This window comes from Microtus ochrogaster, linkage group LG4 (genome assembly GCF_000317375.1).
Source record: "Microtus ochrogaster isolate Prairie Vole_2 linkage group LG4, MicOch1.0, whole genome shotgun sequence".
Lineage (NCBI taxonomy): Eukaryota > Metazoa > Chordata > Mammalia > Rodentia > Cricetidae > Microtus > Microtus ochrogaster.
This window is the reverse complement of record NC_022030.1, coordinates 44,967,782-44,985,268: the sequence shown is the minus strand read 5'-3', so window position 1 is coordinate 44,985,268 and position 17,487 is coordinate 44,967,782. Positions and strand designations below refer to the sequence as shown.

The window sequence follows — 17,487 nt, the reverse complement described above, 5'->3', positions numbered from 1 at the left end:
CCTCCCCTCTCCTCTCCTCTCCTCTCCTCTCTCCTCCTCTCTTCTTTCCTTTCCTTTCCTCTTCCCTTTCCCTTCTCTTCCCTTCCCTTTCTTTCCTTTCCTTTCTTTTCCTTTCAAGACATCATAAGAGTGACATGCCTATTCTATAAATGCCCCCTCATTTCTATTTACAGTGGTTGTACTGGTTTGAGTGAATAATTTATGAAAGCTGATTAATGAGATGATGATTGTATTCTGAGAGAATTCAGAGAGATAGAAGAGGCCACAGAAATCTCTGCTTTTGTAAAGTTTGTTCTAGTGTCAATCAATGCATCCCTGAGATACTCGGCACCAGGCTGAGGGAAAAGCCGTGGTGAATGAAACCGTAAGGGGCTCCAGCCTTTAGGAAGATATCAAATTGCCATTTTATTGCAACATGTCCTATAGTGTGTCGTTGCTCCCCGGGAACGCTGCATGAGTCCTTCATCTTTCTGTGGCAAGCTCAGTGCACAGCCCCATGTGTGCTACATTAAAGAACTCCATTTTACCACTATGGGGTATCCATTCATTTTCTTGGTCAGCTAGTAGTAATTGAGCACCCACCACATCCTGATGTTGCTTTGTGCAGCAGGAAACCAAACAGAAAATCCTGCCTGCATGGAGCCCATGTAGCTATGGGAACAAAAGTGAGCAAACAGGGGAAATGCATGGTTGGTCAGTTGGTGGCAGGTGTGGTGGAGAAGGAAAATGTAGGCAATGGGGAACAGAGAATGCCAGCCTGGGAGGGCACTGCCGCTTTAAAGACCGTGGTTAGAGGAGGCTTTTGGGGAGGATGATATTTGAGCCAAACCCCTAAGGACAAGATGGAGTGAGCCCTGCAGTGATCAGACAGTGGGCTGGCAGCATGCCTGGCTTAGCACACAGAGTCACATCAACTGTTGAGATAGTTGGGAATGGGGTCACGGAAATAATGGGCTGTGGATGGAAGGAGCAGATCACGTGGAACTTGGGAGCTATTGAAAACTTTTGAGCAGGCTACCAACATGGTTTAGTGTCTGTGTTTTAAGGGATCTCTCTGGGAGCAGTTCAGGGAAGCGGGTGCAAGCATGGAGGCATCGGTTGGAGATTACAGTCCAGGTTCTAATCGTGGCAGCCTAACCTGGGATTAAATGGTAGAAGTTGAGGAAAAGAGCTGATGTTTTGAAGTGAATCTGAGGATGTTGTGTGAGAGACAAAAAGACAAGTAGGGGGATACAGATGAAGAAGGATGGAGGCTCTGGATTGAGGCCGGAGACACTGTTAGGTTAAAAAGCCCTTTTCTGAGAAAGTGGGGAGCAAGAGGACCTCGGTGTGTCTCACTAGGTTTTGAAGTCCTTGTCCAAACTCTTTCAACACGGTGGCACCTGCCTTTCCATAAAAGTGTGACGTCACTTATCCTGGATACCTGTTGGGGAAAATGAAGTGCACTTGAAAATGGTATGATAGATAATTTGGCTAAAACACAACCAAAATACCCCTACTTCCCCATAGATCACTCTAGTCCATGTCCGGTGTGAGAGGTCAGAGCTGCCGCAGCGGTACAACACTTATGGTTCGAGCCTGTTTCTCCTGTTTCTGTAAAGTGTCCCATAGGCACATGTCCCATTTCACATGTGGATTTGACATTTACAAGAAGCTGCAAAAGGTCCTACAAATTGGTTCTTAATGTGTCCACTCCTGTGCAGCAAGCCGATTCATTCCCTTCGCCGCCCACTTTAGCCCCTTCTGCTTGTAACTCCTTGACAAGTGAACGTTATTTATTATCTGCCCATCTCCTGGTAAATAGAGAACCGAAAAAATGATTAACTGCATGGACTTTATTCATTTTAGTAATGATATAATTAAATTAAATAACCCATTAATGGAGTTTTATGTGCTTTTCTAAATGTTCCTAATTGTATATTTACTTTTCCTCTCATTATTATATTAAACACATTTTCTGAAAGTATTTTATATGCTGTACATCAACTAAAATGATAATATTTTTCAGTGCCCACCAAATCTCCATAAACAAGATGGCTATGCCTGCAATCAAAATCAGGTATGCTAGGCTCTAAGTAAGATTTCAGCGTAATTTCAAAAGGATTAGTGCTATTTCTTTCCCTTTTTTGATAAGTGTAACTTTAGAGGGAAGTGGGGTGCTGCTTTATATTAGCTTTATTTCATCTAAATATCACATATGTTTGATCAGTGACAAATTGTCCAGCTTGAGGGAAAAGAGAAAGAAATGTCATGGCTGCAGAAACTGGGGCTCCAATTTGCTGGGTTGTGACCATCCTTAAATAATTTCAGCCTATTTAGCAAAAAGACGACAATCTTCTATGAGACTTTTTTCAAGTCAGTACTATAGCCCCAATCATTCACATAGAAGACAGGCTAAAAGTCATTTTGGTATCATTTGCAGAATGATACAAGTTTTTGTTCCCCATAAAAATTTAAGTTAGAATAATTATTTTACATTTAAAGAGCTGTTCTATTAAATGTACCCTGAGCTCTTAAATTTTAATATAGTTCCAGGACAGGCTCCAAAACCACAGAGAAACCCTGTCTCGAAAAACCAAAAAAAAAAAAAATTAATATAGTGTATCTTACACTTCTTTAAAATGTTTGTGTTTCTTATTGGCCACTGTGAAAATACTTGAGGATGGAATGAAGAGAACTTTGTGTGACTCCCCCAGAGAGGGACCTTGTTTTGTACTCAGAGTTTTGGGGGAAATGGCCCTGTGACCTGTGACTCACAACATACCTGCTTTTTCTCTCAGGGTCGCTGCTACAATGGGGAGTGCAAGACAAGGGACAACCAGTGTCAGTACATCTGGGGAACAAGTAGGTTGCATCCTCCTGCCTGATGGCCATACAGTGTCCTCTTCACAGCTCTGTCTTCCAGCCTGGGACAGAGATACCCAGCACGGAGTGCTGTGGAAGAATTCATGAAAGGCTTTTGGTTCAGTTCCCAGTCAACCTCAAAGAATGCTGATGATACAGCAGAAACTATGGCAAACAGATACCCAAGTGAGATCTTGCCATGCAAACCAAAGTGTCTTTCGTTGGCCTTGGCTGTTATGGGATGTTACAGCTACCTGTGGCCACAAGGCTGCGTGCCACGGTCACAGTTGTTATCTGACCACTCACACAACCGCATGACTTACTGTGTGCCTTGCTGGTTTGCCTGGGGAGAGGAGCAGACTTGGTTTTGTTTCTTGTTGTTGTTGTTTTGTTGTCATTCACTGTCCCAGTTAAAGTGATGACATGCAGGAATTTCCCTGGGAGCAGACAGGACCATGCTGACAAATCTCTGACATGTTACCTGAATGTTAATACAAGTGTCTCTGGCTGACACTGGCAGTGACTCAGAACTGTTCAGTTCAGGGGAGCTGTATAAGAATTGCCTTACTTTGCTTTCTGATAAAAACACTGAGAAGAATAATCTTGGGGAGGAAAAGATTTATTTGGCTTGTGTGTCCCAGTCATACTGAGTGAAGTTTGATCCCGGACTCAAGGCAGGAAGCTGGAGGAAGGAACTGAAGCAGAGACCATAGAGGAGCGCTGCTTACCGGCTGCTCCTTAAGACTGGCTCAGCCTGCTTCCTTACACAACCCAAAAGCACCTACCCAAGAGTGGTCTGGGCCCTCCCACATCAAGCATTGAGCAAGAAAATGCCCCTCCACTTGCTTACAGGCCAGTCTGATGGGGGCAGTTTTTCAATTGAACTCTCCTCTTTTGAGGTGCCTCTAGTTTGTGTCAAGTTGATAAAAACTGACCAGGACTGAAGGGCGAGCACTGAGACTCCCTAGCTGGCTGAGGCTGGATCTTCCTTCTGGAAGAAAGTGCACAAAAGAGGTCATGTGAGTGATTTCAGTGTTTGGCAGGTGTCATTCACATGTAAGATTTGTACTCAGTGCTTCATGTAGATAATAAGGACATAACGTCTTCCTAAAATTTAAATATCAAAATTCAAGAGTTGATATAAAAATCAATCAGCAGAACCAGGCACAATGGCTCACACTGCAATCTTAGCATTTGGGATATTGAGTCAGGACGGCTACTAGTAGCTAAAGGCCAGCTTGGTTAAAGAGTGAGACCGTTAGCCTAAACAACCTCAGTGGCTGAGACTTTTAAATACATCTCCGAATATTAACATAAAATAGGATTAAGAAGGTTGGAGAGATGGCTCAGTGGTTAAGAGCACTGGTTGCTCTTCCACATGTCCCAGCACTAACATGGTGTCTAACAGCTGTCACTAATTCCATTTCCAGGGGATCTGATGCCCTCTTCTGGCCTCATCTGACACTGTATGCACATGGTACACAACTGTACATTTAAGCATGACACCCATAGACACCCCCCCACACACATGCTAAAATAAAACAGGATTAAGAATACATATTTGTTTACTGTGTGTGGTGGTGTTCTTGTTGCTGCTAGTGATTTTCCTCACTGGTCACCTTTAAACTCGCCAGCGAGATCTGGCCAGAGAGTTCTCATACCCCAGACAGTGCCGTGCTGAAGCAGTTTTGCACTAGCCCACAAAAGCAGCTGAATTTTGGAGGTCTTGATAAGCCAGGGAACGGAACATCCACGGCTTGAAGTCAGCCCTTGAATGTTTTCACCGTAGGAGCTGGCAATCAAGAGTCCCTTCTCTCCCTGTTTCCGAGAGGCAGTTAGTTGATGGACACTTTGTGGCAGCCCACTGAGTGTGAGTAGCCCAGAGAAGTAAAATGTGTTTTCTTCTCTCACCCATCTCTGATAGAGGCTGCAGCGTCAGACAAGTTCTGCTATGAGAAGCTGAACACGGAAGGCACTGAGAAGGGTAACTGTGGCAAAGATGGAGACCGGTGGATCCAATGCAGCAAACAGTGAGTGAGCACCCTGGGGCATAGCAACCGCTGGAGCATAGCAACCACACTCCCAGGCTGAGACAAGCACAAAGTGGACAGAAAATAGGGGAGCTGTGGATGCAATGTATGCAACGTACCTGTATGAAACTGACAGAAGATGAATTATACGTAGCATCCTCCACTCCCGTATTTTTTAAATAGATAAATGTGAAAAGAAGAGGAAAACATGAACTATACTGCTGTGGACATTCTTGTCCATATAGCCCGGTATAAATCACGTCCGTCTTTCTAGGGCATGTACCTAGCGAGACAGTTGCTAGGTCACAGATGCATGTTTTCATTGTCAGCAGATGATATCAGTTGTTTCCTAAAAACGTTTGTGCTCTAGGAAACCCTTCCAGAATATATGCTGCTTTCGCCAATACTTCATCTTACCAGATTTTTTTTTTAAACTGTATCAGTTCTTGTGTCTGTGGACAGCTATCTTGGCACGGCTTTAGTTTGCCTTTCTAGCGTTATGAGTGGAATGTAGCTCATTTCCACGCAGGTTTCCTTTCTGGTGATGAGGCACTTCACTGCATGCCGTCATCCTGTATGAGTCATTGTTTATGAGCAGCTTAGGCTGGAGGTGGAAGTGTCCTCAGAGCGGCAGGTGAGTCATTTAATAACGCCACCGAAGATCTGGAGGATGTCTTCCCTTCCGCTGTGCCATCTTTATTATGTTGACTTTTAAATTCTTGCACTCGTGAACCCATGGTTGCAAGATGTAGAAACCACACATTGACAGGTTGATCATCTGTCTTCTGTTGTCTGCAAGTGCCATCCTTCTAGCCCTGCGATCTGGCTGTGCTGTTGTGAGTTTAGAGTGGAGAGGAGGGGTGTGTAGGACTGTGGATGTAGGGACAGGAGTGCTGCTTCTGGCTGAGAACATCCTCGGCCTTTCTTCTCAAGGGTGCACACGTCGTGAGTGAAGCTGTCCCGTGCTCAAGGAGGGTCCTAGCTAAGTTAGAGGGCCCGAGTGCTTTTATTCCGCAGTGGAGAGAGTGCCGAGAGATTTCAGGAGTGGAGACGGTCGGGCTCAACAGTAACTGCCTGCCTGGCCTCTGCAAGGCTGTGGGTTTGCTTCCCAAAGCCACACAATGAGAGGGCTAATGTACATGCAGTGAGGTCTGTAGGTTTTGAGCCAGACTCTTCCTGTCTTCTGCCTTCTGAAACCCATGCAGTGACGTGTTCTGTGGATTTTTACTCTGCACCAATCTTACCCGAGCGCCGAGGATTGGTCAGCTTCAAGGAGAGATCATCCCGACGTCCTTCTACCATCAAGGCCGAGTGATTGACTGCAGGTAACATGTCGGGCCACCAGATCACAGTTTCAAACCAGCAAAAGTTGGAAACATCAACAATCTAACGTTTCATCCCAAGGATGAAACCCAGGACTAAGGATGGAACTTACTTATGTTTCATTTGTACCTTACACTACAGACTGAAGGAAATTTTTATGGTTTTGCATCTGTTTTATTAGCATAGTAACCGTGTATGTTAACAGAGCTTACTGAATCCCTCCACACAGGGCTGCAGGATGGATCCACTACGTCTACCCCACACTGCATAGTCTCTGACCCTACTCTTCACCGTTCCACTGCTCAGAGAACGTTTACAAGTTCATCCATGTGTAAGACGGCGTGTCGCACCTGTCTTTCGGTGTGCAACATAGTTCCCATACATTCTAAAAATGACAGCCGTTCTCCATGGCTAAGTGGGAGTCTGCTCTGTATGCACCGTATCTCCTACGTCCATTTCTGCTGATGGGTTGGTTGATTCTGCCGCCTGGCGATTGTGATAATGCCACAGTAAACACAAGGTCGAGCTACCTAGTGTTTTAAAGAACACTGTTTTGTTGAAGGCTGTACACCCACTCTTACTATAATCAATTTCTTTTTTCTCTTTACTCTAGCCAGTGTTTGTAATTTTTTTATGGAGGCTGCATTAAGTAAATTGAGATGGCATCTTAGTGCACTTTGAATTGCACTTCCCTGAATCATATTGGGCTTTCTTGTAATTATTGGCCATTTATATTTCTTATTTTGAGCAGTGGTTTTTACCCAGTACCTTCGCTGTCCCTGCATTTTAAGTGCGGCTGTGTTTTAGCTGGACTTTTCCAATCATGGCATCCTGCCAGTACTCCGATTTTGGAACATTTCAGAGAGTTTTGGGTTAGGAACACTCAACCTGGGCTCATTTTACCCCTGGATAAATCTTTGAAGCACTGGAGTGTAACAGTCTTTGAACACTGTGTGTTTTATTTTTTACTCTGTATTTTACGTTGCATGTGTCTGGTTTAGATGATGACCTAAAAAGCACCAAATCACATAAAGAAAATAGTTATTAAAATACAGTTTATTGATGTTAGAAAAAATATCCCCCACACCTCCTACATAGCATCTACCCCTTCACTTTCCTGAGACTCCAAAACCATTTTTTTTTCTGGGAGTGAATGATTATTGGAAATTATCGAAGAGTAATTATGCACAATTGGATAATGTCTTGATCAGATAACTGCTATTTTTCCATCTTGCTAAATGACTCTGAGGCAATTCTAATGAGGCCTTAGGCAGTAAGCTTGTCCATGGAATAATCTGTGGTATTATATTTAGTACCCTCCACGTACACAAGCACTCTTTCTATGTATACATTCTCAAATGTTTTTAATAACCTTGTTAAACTAGATGGTTATATTGCAAGCTACCATATTTGTAGACTATTCAGCAAGACTCTCTGGTAGTAATTATGCCATTAATTATCATTCAAACTCTAACTGCCCCTCACTTTGAAACATAAGAAGTATACATTAGTAAAGAAGACTTTGCCCAGCTTTATCTTTTTAATTGTGATAGCTAAATCCTTTGGGGGTAACAATAATTTTCAAATACCTTATTTTGCCGTTTCTGCTTGCCATTATTTCCCTCCCATCCTGCCTTTCCCTACAACGCCTTGGAGAACCAAGCATTTCTTCTTCTCTTTTTACACGAATGCCTTCATTTAGCCTTAATATTGGAAACAATGGAAGAGTCAGAAGGCTTCCTGCCAATAATAGTTTTTTGGGGGATGTCTGCTAGTGATGATAGAAGGTAGCTTCTTTCTGGCGCTCTTCTTAGGTGGGAAGCAGAGATCGTCTTGAACAACGCTGTGAGTTGTAACAGTCTCCTCTGTTTCGTGAATGGCGAGTCTTGTAGGCGCTGGCACAGGACTGTGGGTGTGGTGTCTATGTTCATGTGGGTCTCTTTCTGCTTCCAGTGGTGCTCATGTGGTTTTAGATGACGATACAGATGTGGGCTACGTAGAAGATGGGACGCCATGTGGTCCATCCATGATGTGCTTAGACCGGAAGTGCCTACAGATTCAAGCCCTGAATATGAGCAGCTGCCCACTTGACTCCAAGGGCAAAGTCTGTTCAGGCCATGGGGTAAGTAGACATCAGTGTCGCAGTTTGACTCTTCCTCAGCTCACAGTGACAGGACAGTCATTTCTTACTGAGGCAGTGGACAAATTCTATTCCCCAACTGTCGTCATTTTCTCAGTAGCTTTATCTGCTAAAGTCATTATTTATAAATTAATTTGATTTTATTTTGTTATTTCTCATATCATTATTGATTATTTGTTTTGACCATGTTCCCCAAATGTAACTGGACATCTATGTTAGTCAATAGTCTGTAGAAAAATGCCATAAATCTTCTATCTGCTCACCTATTTATGTATCTATCCTCTATCTGTCTAAGAAGATTTATTATGAATATTATCACATGATTATGGAGGCTGTGATGTCCCACTGTTTCTGTCTATCAAATGGAGATCTTGTCCATTCTTGGTATGATTCATTCTGAGTCTGCTGACATGAGCCAAGGGTGCACACCCGAGGTCTAGGGCTGGAGAAGATGAAGGAAGGAAAGAGGTTGAACTCCGTTTGCTCCTCTTTGTGAGCTCTGCTCAGTGCCTGTTGGGAGTGCAATCAGCTCCGCGGAGTTCACCCATTCAGATGTTGCTCTCGTCTGGAAATGCTTTCATGGACACATCCAGAAACGATGCCCAATTGGGCACCCCACAGCCCAGTTAACTTAGCACACAAAATTAGCCATCATGACATCTTAGAAGTTGGGAGAAAATCAATGTGGTTGCTAAGGGACTGGAGGCTCTGTGTCTGTATTTTTTAATAGCACAAAACAACATAAGTCATATTAGTGATTGACTTTCATCTTGGGTCACACTGACAGGAGAACCTGTCACAGATGGTTCCAGACTTCTAAAGATGTCCAGTTATGCTTGGGCTGTCCTCATCCCCCCAACCCCCACCCATGGAAAACGACGCTGCCCATATTGAAACCTGTGCATAGCTTTAATTCTGTGTCTAAAGTGTTTGAGAATGTTGCCTTTCCTGGAAAAACTGAAGTTTAATAATGATAATAATAGTACTTAAATTATAACAGTGTTTTATATTGGACTTAGTGAAATTAAAGCGTTTCAAAATTTATATAGACTTCAGAAATCAGAAAAATGGGTGCAAAGAAATAGAGCAATAATTAAAAAAGGGGGGGTCTAGAATGAAGGTGAGAAAAACCCAACATCTAGAGATAGGCAGGTGAGGCTGAGCAGAGGCAGAGCCAGGTGGACAGGCTCACGAAGCCCCTCTTGTGGTGATGTTTGGCTGAGCATGCTCACAGGGAGGCCGTGTAGCAGCTGGTTGATGTAACTGAATACCTGACATAAACGATATCAGAGAGCAGAGGGTGGCTTGGGTCATGGTTTAAAGGCCACAGTCCAGCATTATATGAAGGGCAGACACCCAAAGCTTATTCTGTACTCTCGTCAAGTCAGAAAGCAAGAACGGAGAACACAGGTCCCCCATTTTTATTCAGTCCAGGACCCCATTCCATGGGGTGACACAGTGGCCCACACTCAGGCTGAGCCTTTACCCTACAGCTAATCCTTCTGGGCACGCACTCAGAGATGCTCCCAAAGGTGTGCCTTACTCATGCCCATCATGACACTGAAGTCAGCCATCTCATCTGGTGACTTAAAAACATGGATTCAGGGGTTAGGGAGGGTTGTGGATTTAAATCCTGGCTCTACTTCTTGGCATCTTAGATGTCTGGGTAGGTGGGTACTTACCCTCTCCCGACCCTTAGGTGCTGGTGTGAGGAGAAATGAGAAGTTTTTCATAAAGTTCTTAGCATAAGAACCTGACACATAATGAGTGTTCAGCAAAATTGCTACGGAAAATAAAATCACCAGGCAGACTTTTTAAGCATTTTAGTTATTGCTCTAAAAAAATGAGACATAAAAGCTCCTTTTTGCTTTCTTTTTTTCCCTCTCATTTTTGCCATCTTTTAAAAAGCAAAGTTCAGTCTTAATAATCATAATCATATACCACAGTACCTGAGATTTAAAAGCTTTGGCATTTGATTTGATCATTTCTAATGATAAAAGGGTCTAAGCACCTTTCTTTCTAGTTTGCAGAGGGTTTTATTTGATTCATGTAAATTGGAAGTCCATGCCATTTGCAGCTTGATGGAGGCTTCCGCTAGGAAAGAGTGGCTCCACAGATGGAGGGGGGCGCAGTGCTTATCCAGCAAGCAAAGTGCCACCAAATGAGCTAGGCGTGGTGAGGTCACACAGTGTGCTAGTGACTGTGCCTCTCGGCCTTTTATCTCAAAGATAGCCTCTTGGAAGTGTCTTTTGAACCCCGGGACTGTTAACTTAGTGAATTAAACATGTATGTTTTTCACGGATGTTTCTAGAAATGTTTACTTTGGGAAAAAGTCTCCTTTATTAGACATTTGTGTATCTAAGTCATCACGACTAATACAAGTTTAAAAAGCTTTGTTCATCTTAATCATTATTTTTTCTATAATTATCAGGAAAAAAAATTCAGTAATTTGAGCCATGAACCCAGGCCCCAAAGGCTTCTAAATGACTTTGAGAGATCCCTTTAGCACCCTGCCCCTTCGGTGATGCACAGTACCGCATCTCTTCTCTTTCCTCCCCAGGTGTGTAGTAACGAAGCCACCTGCATCTGTGACTTCACTTGGGCAGGCACAGACTGTAGCATCCGGGATCCGGTTCGGAACCCCAACCCCCCGAAGGACGAAGGACCTAAGGGTTTGTGTGATTTTGGTTTTTATCTCACTGCAGGCTGCGTTTGCCTGCACTTCCCCCACTGCACCAGGTCCATGCTGCCGAGGCTGTGGAAGGAGGCACGGCAGAACACATCGTTTTGCCGTAAAGACGCACAGTTCTCTGTGTGTCCTATTTTCCGGGGCATATTTAAATTACCTCTTAACCTAGAACTGAATTAGGAAGAGACAAATATACTGACGTCCTTTAATGCCGGTTTCTTCTCTGTCCTTTAGGCTTCTACTTCCCCTGCTTCCACAAAGGCTAATCATTTTACAAGCCGTTCCATTTTCAAATAGCTGCCGTTTGGGGGCTGACATGAGACTTTTTTATCTTTCCTCCATATCGCATTCTCCGCCGAGGAAAGTTGTAGCCCTTTATGCCTCATTCTAACAAATTCTTTTGATTCGGCTGAAGAATCAGTTCTTCAGATAGCTTCGGTTTTTCAAAGGAGACGTAAAAAAAAAAGGCCGCAGCTTTGTTCTAAGGACGCACTAGGAGAAGAGCGAGATTAGAATTTAGCATAATGAGTCTGTGGCAGTTCATAGTCACCACGTGATCTGAAGATGAGAATGCTCAGGCCCTGAGGTCAGGTGACACACTCGTTACCCAGGCAACCAGAGGCCAACCTGGGAGTGTGCTTGCTTCGATGACATTATTGTATAGTATTGCCTATGTAAAAATGAATATGACAGTCATTTTCCCATTGTTTCCCTTCCCCCCTCAGTTCGATCTTGAAAAGCTGCCAGTTACAATAAGTTTCACATGGCATCTAAGCCTCTGGTACCCAAGAAAGCAAACAATTGCTTGTAGCAGTTTTGACATTTGACCACGGCGTTGTACAGCAGCTTCTCTCGATGATGCTGCTTATGGTATCCTATAAATCATTTGCCATGCCTTTTTCTCCCTGCAAGCAGGAAAATGCACACAGGACTAGCACTGAGTTGATCATCTTCCTTTTGTGAAAACTCATTTAAGCTCTGCATGTAGGAAAACATGCCCCTCAACGCAGACAAAAGCTCCCGAAGAGACGTAGCCTGGGCTGGATGTGTGTGAGTCCCATAACAGTGAGTGTGTTCAAATCCAAATACCCTTCCTTCCTCGGCTTAATATGCCCAGGATATGGAAATTCTATAAGAATAATTATCACACCCGCACAGTCTATTTCTGTTTATCCTGTTTCTAAAAGCGAAGCTACTCCACTTTCATAGTCCTTTGTTACTTTAAAACTAGAACAAAGCATTCCTGGCTCCACCTTCAGAAGTTAGCTTCAGAGATTTAGGGCCTGAATAGAGAACCGAGCTTCTGTCTCCAACCCCTCTGTGGAGTGCGGCCGGCCGTGACTATCAGAGACGCCCCGTGCTCCTTCCTTCCCTGACACGTTGGCACATTTGTGTGCCGAAAGAGCTCTTGTAGACCCTGCCCACGTGTTAGATGCAGTGGGACTTTATTAATTGTTTCTGTTTGCCATCTTTTCACCTGCTCGTTCACCAAGAAAAGCCAAACTTGGAGCCACAAGGCAAACGTCTCTCTCTAGAGGGGAGAATGTTTGCCGCTGTCTTTTGTTTGACCTTCTCCCATCTTATGTGATGGCAATCTTTACTATGTTTAAGAAAATATTCCTCCTTTTTTGTAATTCAAATCATGCATGTTTATTATAGAAAGCAAGTATTTATTTTAGAAAATACAAGAAAGGAATGAAAGACAGTAAAAATTATCTGTAGCTCCACAGCTCAGAGGTAATTAGCATGCACGTTCAGACTGATCACTCTCTGGTCACACGGTTTCCTTTTTCTCCTTTTACTGATGACAAGTAACAGGGGCAAGTTGGTTATAAAATGGTTGAAGTCAGTGTGAATTTCTAACAATTTTGATTAAACAAAAATGTCATTATTTAACGTAAATGTAAATCAGTTATTTTGTAAACAAATGTCCAGGTAAATCAAACCATTTTAGTACAATTAAATAATAGCTCTATTTGGGGGCTGGAGAGATGGTTCAGTGGTTAGGAACACTTGTTGTTCTTGCAGAAGACCTGGGTTCAGTTCCCAACACCCCATGGCAGCTCCAGCTCCCTGGGGTCCCTCGTCCTCTTCTGACCTCCCTGGAGGTCAGGATGCATGTGATATACATATGTGCACATAAGCAAAACACACACACACATACAATAAATCTAGAAACATTTAAATAATAGCTCCATTAACTATTTGTATCTCTTCATATTCTATATGAATATGGGGCTAATGAATACACTAATAAAATGAGAAACAACAGAAATCAAACATTCTACAATGTTGTTGTCAATTTTTATAATTTTAGTGTTTATAATCCCTGTTAAAACATACTGAAAGAGAGTATAGCTGTACCCTTGACCGTGGTATTCACCCGTTTGGCAGATATATTTTGTCTGTCTAGTATTTTAAGGGCCCATGTGCTCTGCACCTAGTGGGTGTTTAGTAAATATTCCATCCCTCCCAGAAGAAATAGAATGGCCACATAATCCCAACAGTCAGGAAGCCGAGGCTACAGAGGCTCAAGTTTGCAACTGTCCTGCTCTACTACATAGTGAGTTCCAGGGCAGCCAGGAAACAACAAAACAAAACACAAAAACAACAACAAAAAGGAATGTGGAATTTAGTGTTGATCTTTCGTTTACACATGCTCCTTTGTACAAAGTCAGTGTATCCATGCATAAAACCAGACTTATTCAACTGTCGGTTCTGCATGGGTGCCAAGCTTCCCTTGATTGTGACTTACTGTGTCATCTTTTCCAGCACCCTGTTGGTTTGGCTGCACTTGTTCTGCCTTCTCTAGATACTTGCCATACATAGTGAGTAGCAGCCACATGGTCTAGCCATTCACATCTACAAATTAAGTCTCCTGGGTAGATGTAGCAAGAACATGGCAGAATACTATGTGTTAGAGGCAGACATGGGGTAATCTCCCTGTAATATTGCTACCATGTGTGCCTGCAATCTCAACACTTGGGAGGCTGAAGCAGAAGGATCTTAACTTTAAGGCCAGCTTGGAATACGTAAGTATTCCAGGCCAGGCTAGTTAGTGAGATTATCTCTAAACCCAAAGGGCATAAAACAAACCTACCTATCTCTATGTAATTGTATTCCCCTGGAGAAAAATCTGAGAAGCATAATGAAAATATTGCCTTTTTATCATGAACTTGGCATAAGAGATAAACAGAACCCAACTGCAGCCCTTTGGATCAAGACGACATTAGAATAGGCAAATTCTTCAGCTCCCTTTCCACTGACTTGAGAATGTCAGAAATGGACTTCCTTATATAGGAGATCTTGAAATTCAATTCCAGGCAGATCATATCGATCTGGGTAGAATCTAAACATGAACTGGCCAAGGCTGTCTACAGAGGACCCATAGTGCCATGGTTAGGTTATTCCTGCCAGACCCCAAACCACAGACAGTTGAGAAAGATCTCTAGACCTACAAGGCATATGGATGAGGATTTCCTTCCTTCCTCCCTGCTGTCCTTTTTCCTGCCTCCTTTCTCTCTTTTCAGTGGAACTCAGGGTCTCATGCTTACTTGGCAAGTTCTACCACTGAGCTATATTTCCAGTCCTCTGGGAAAGGATTTTCAGAAAACTATTTACTATTACACATCATCTATACTATGAAAGGATTTTCAGAAAACTATTTACTATTACATATCATCCATATCTATGTTGTCATTGATTATATGTGAGAAAGCCTTTGAGTTACTCTTACGTCAACCTGTTTGTGTTGAAATAACTGAGAGGAATTATTGCCCTTTATTATGCAAGGATAGAACGCCCTACAATTGTGTTTAAAGGACTTTCTAGGGACTGAGGAAATGGCTTTGTGAGGATAGTGTTGGCCTGAAGACCTGGTTCAGAACCTTTATGGTGAATTCCAGGTTCAGTGAGAGACCCTGCCTCAAAAATTAAGGTTGAGACGTGATTAGGAAAGACCCCGAATGCAAACTTCTGGCCTCCACACATATGTCCTCACTCTTAATGTGCGGTCATATTTCCATGTACCCATAAACACACACACACACACACATACACAGAGAGAGAGAGAGAGAGAGAGAGAGAGAGAGAAGAGAGAGATTGATTTTACCTTCTGGAAGGTGAGTCGTACCCATTCATTCTTAGTTTACGTTCACTTTGCTCAGTGCATATTGTGGCTATGATGCGTTCTTCTCACTTGATGGCTGTCATCACGGTGATAAGAGAAAGAGGAGAAAGTGGGTTATATCACTTTTACTGCTGTGGGCCTGGATAGGATTCCTAGGAAGGAAGGTTGGGCCAGACTCTTTAATGAAGACCATAGTCATCAAATTGAGATAGAAAGGACCTTAAAGGCAATTCATCCAGACCCACTGCAACACAAATGAGAAAACTAATTATCAGCGTTAACAGATAATTAAATAAAATGTGATCACATGAGCTTAACCTTGGTGCCTATTCTGCCTCTGCCTCATTTAAGGCAGAACGCTAAGCCCTTCTGCTTGTTCTTTGTGCACAATAGAAGAAGCCATGACGATAGCCCAGCAGCAATTAAGCCCATTAGAGGATCCATTATTCGCCAGCAGTGCTTATTATGGCTCCGAAGAAACAGTCTATTATTAGAATTTAGAATTTTGAAAACAGTGACTTCTAAATGTTTATAATTCACCAGATATTATTTATTGTAGCTTTAGCATGGAGCCTTTAGGTGCCTTCCAAATGACCAGCCTTTGATTTTTGTAGCTCACATCATTAAACGATTCTCACATGTGAATATGGTGTATTATGTATAATTATATGTCAGGCACCTTCTTATTAACTACACACTCACCAAAGCTTAAGGATTTACTGTATTTTAAAATATTTTAGTGGCTATGAAGTTACCTTGTATAGATACAGAAAAGCCTCTGTATTTTTGTTGATAGCATAAATTGCAGTGTTTCAGGTGTTGTTTTTGTTGTTGTTTTGTCTTTTGAGATGGTATTTTGCTATGTAGTTCTCTGGCTGCCCGAAAACCCACAGACCCCTGCTGCTGGAATTATAAATATGTGCCTTTATAGTCAGTTGAAATAATATTTGTCATTCAATAAGTTATTCCTTGTTCCTCCAGACATGTCTTCCAGGAGACTAAAATTGAACTTATTTTGTATTTCATGGAAAAGAGAAGATCTGATTTTATGTCTAACAAACTGAAATTTTTAACAAGATAAAATATTTTTATAATATCAATATTATGCTGCAAAATGAAAGGGTGCATTTAGTGTTTATTTCTAACCTTCAGTTTAGCAAAGTAAATCCTGGCGGAGGAACTGTGGTCTAGAGACCAGCAGTGTTGGCTTCGCTGCCGCCGGCTTCAGCTTCACTGCGGCTGGCTTCGCTGCTGAAAGCTTCGCTGCCGCTGGCTTCGCTGCAGACGGCCTTTGTACTGCCATGGGGTGGAAGCTCTTAGCCCCTGTTGGCCCCTGGAATCACATAGGTGAAGCTCCGCACCTTCCTACTTTGGAAACTCTAAGAAAGGAACACGCAGCTTCTAAGTGAGCGGCATCCTTTAAATATGTGAAGTCTGCTTATCTGTGCAAAAAGTCTACATGCAAAATAAGGAATCTTTTTTTTCAATAGAAGGAGACAATTAATAGTTTGCATTTTAATATTACACAGTTACTAAAAGTTGTATTTTTTAAGGACCAGTCAACCTAGAGAACAGGAAGCAGGACTGAAAATAATAAACCCACAGACGGCACACACACGTGCAAAGATATTGAGGTAATGAGCGTGATCGACCCGCACGCTGTAAAGAAAAGCAAGTGTGTCAGACAGTGAGGGAACAAAATCAGGCTTCCCTCAACCAATAACATGTTATCAGCCGTGAGCCTTGAGAGTGCCATGGTCAGAGCATAGGAGAAAACAAAAGCGTGTCTTTGTGCATACGGCATAGAGCCTAGGAGGAAAAGAGGCATTTGTGGATAATGGATGAAGAGGAATGAGCGGAATAATGAACAAAAACACAATAAACTAATGAGTATGGAGAAAAGCGACATCGTGAGCTTCCAAAGGCTCAAGGAAAAATATTTGCAATTTTCCGCTGTAGCTGTTAACAACAGCTGTAGTTTGTCCTCAAACTTGGCCCTGTGAAATGCTGCCCACCTGACGGTCACGCAATCAGTCCCTGCCACACAGATCTGAAAACAGATTGAGTCTGAATTTAAAGAGGTAAATCCCCGTTCGGGGTTCGGGAGCATAACAAGGGACCTGGTGCATCTTTGTATCTTTCCGGTGTGCCGGGGCTGAGAGCGTCAAAAGCACGTAAGAGATGGGCTCCGAGAAAGCCTCTTCCCCGGCCTCTTCTCATTTGCTTTTGTTAAGAGTACTTGTCTGTTACAAATCTGAGGATAATTGTTCTTCCTCAGCACTGATTAAGGCCTATTATCTGCCGGCCTGGAATACGTGCTTGAAGTATCTGC

At 42.8% G+C, this 17,487-nt stretch overlaps 1 protein-coding gene across 3 annotated transcripts in view; it reads left to right on the top strand.

Annotated features, from left to right (window-relative positions):
• The window catches only part of Adam23 (ADAM metallopeptidase domain 23), a 162,045-nt gene that overhangs the window by 128,196 nt on the left and 16,362 nt on the right, over positions 1-17,487 (top strand). For all 3 annotated transcript variants that reach the window (XM_013351657.2, XM_005361484.2, XM_026786219.1), the window contains exons 19-24: positions 2,009-2,059; positions 2,781-2,844; positions 4,769-4,874; positions 6,080-6,199; positions 8,151-8,319; positions 10,898-11,009. In XM_013351657.2, coding sequence (XP_013207111.1) covers positions 2,009-2,059; positions 2,781-2,844; positions 4,769-4,874; positions 6,080-6,199; positions 8,151-8,319; positions 10,898-11,009 — 622 coding nt within the window. The remainder of the gene's footprint in view (positions 1-2,008; positions 2,060-2,780; positions 2,845-4,768; positions 4,875-6,079; positions 6,200-8,150; positions 8,320-10,897; positions 11,010-17,487) is intronic.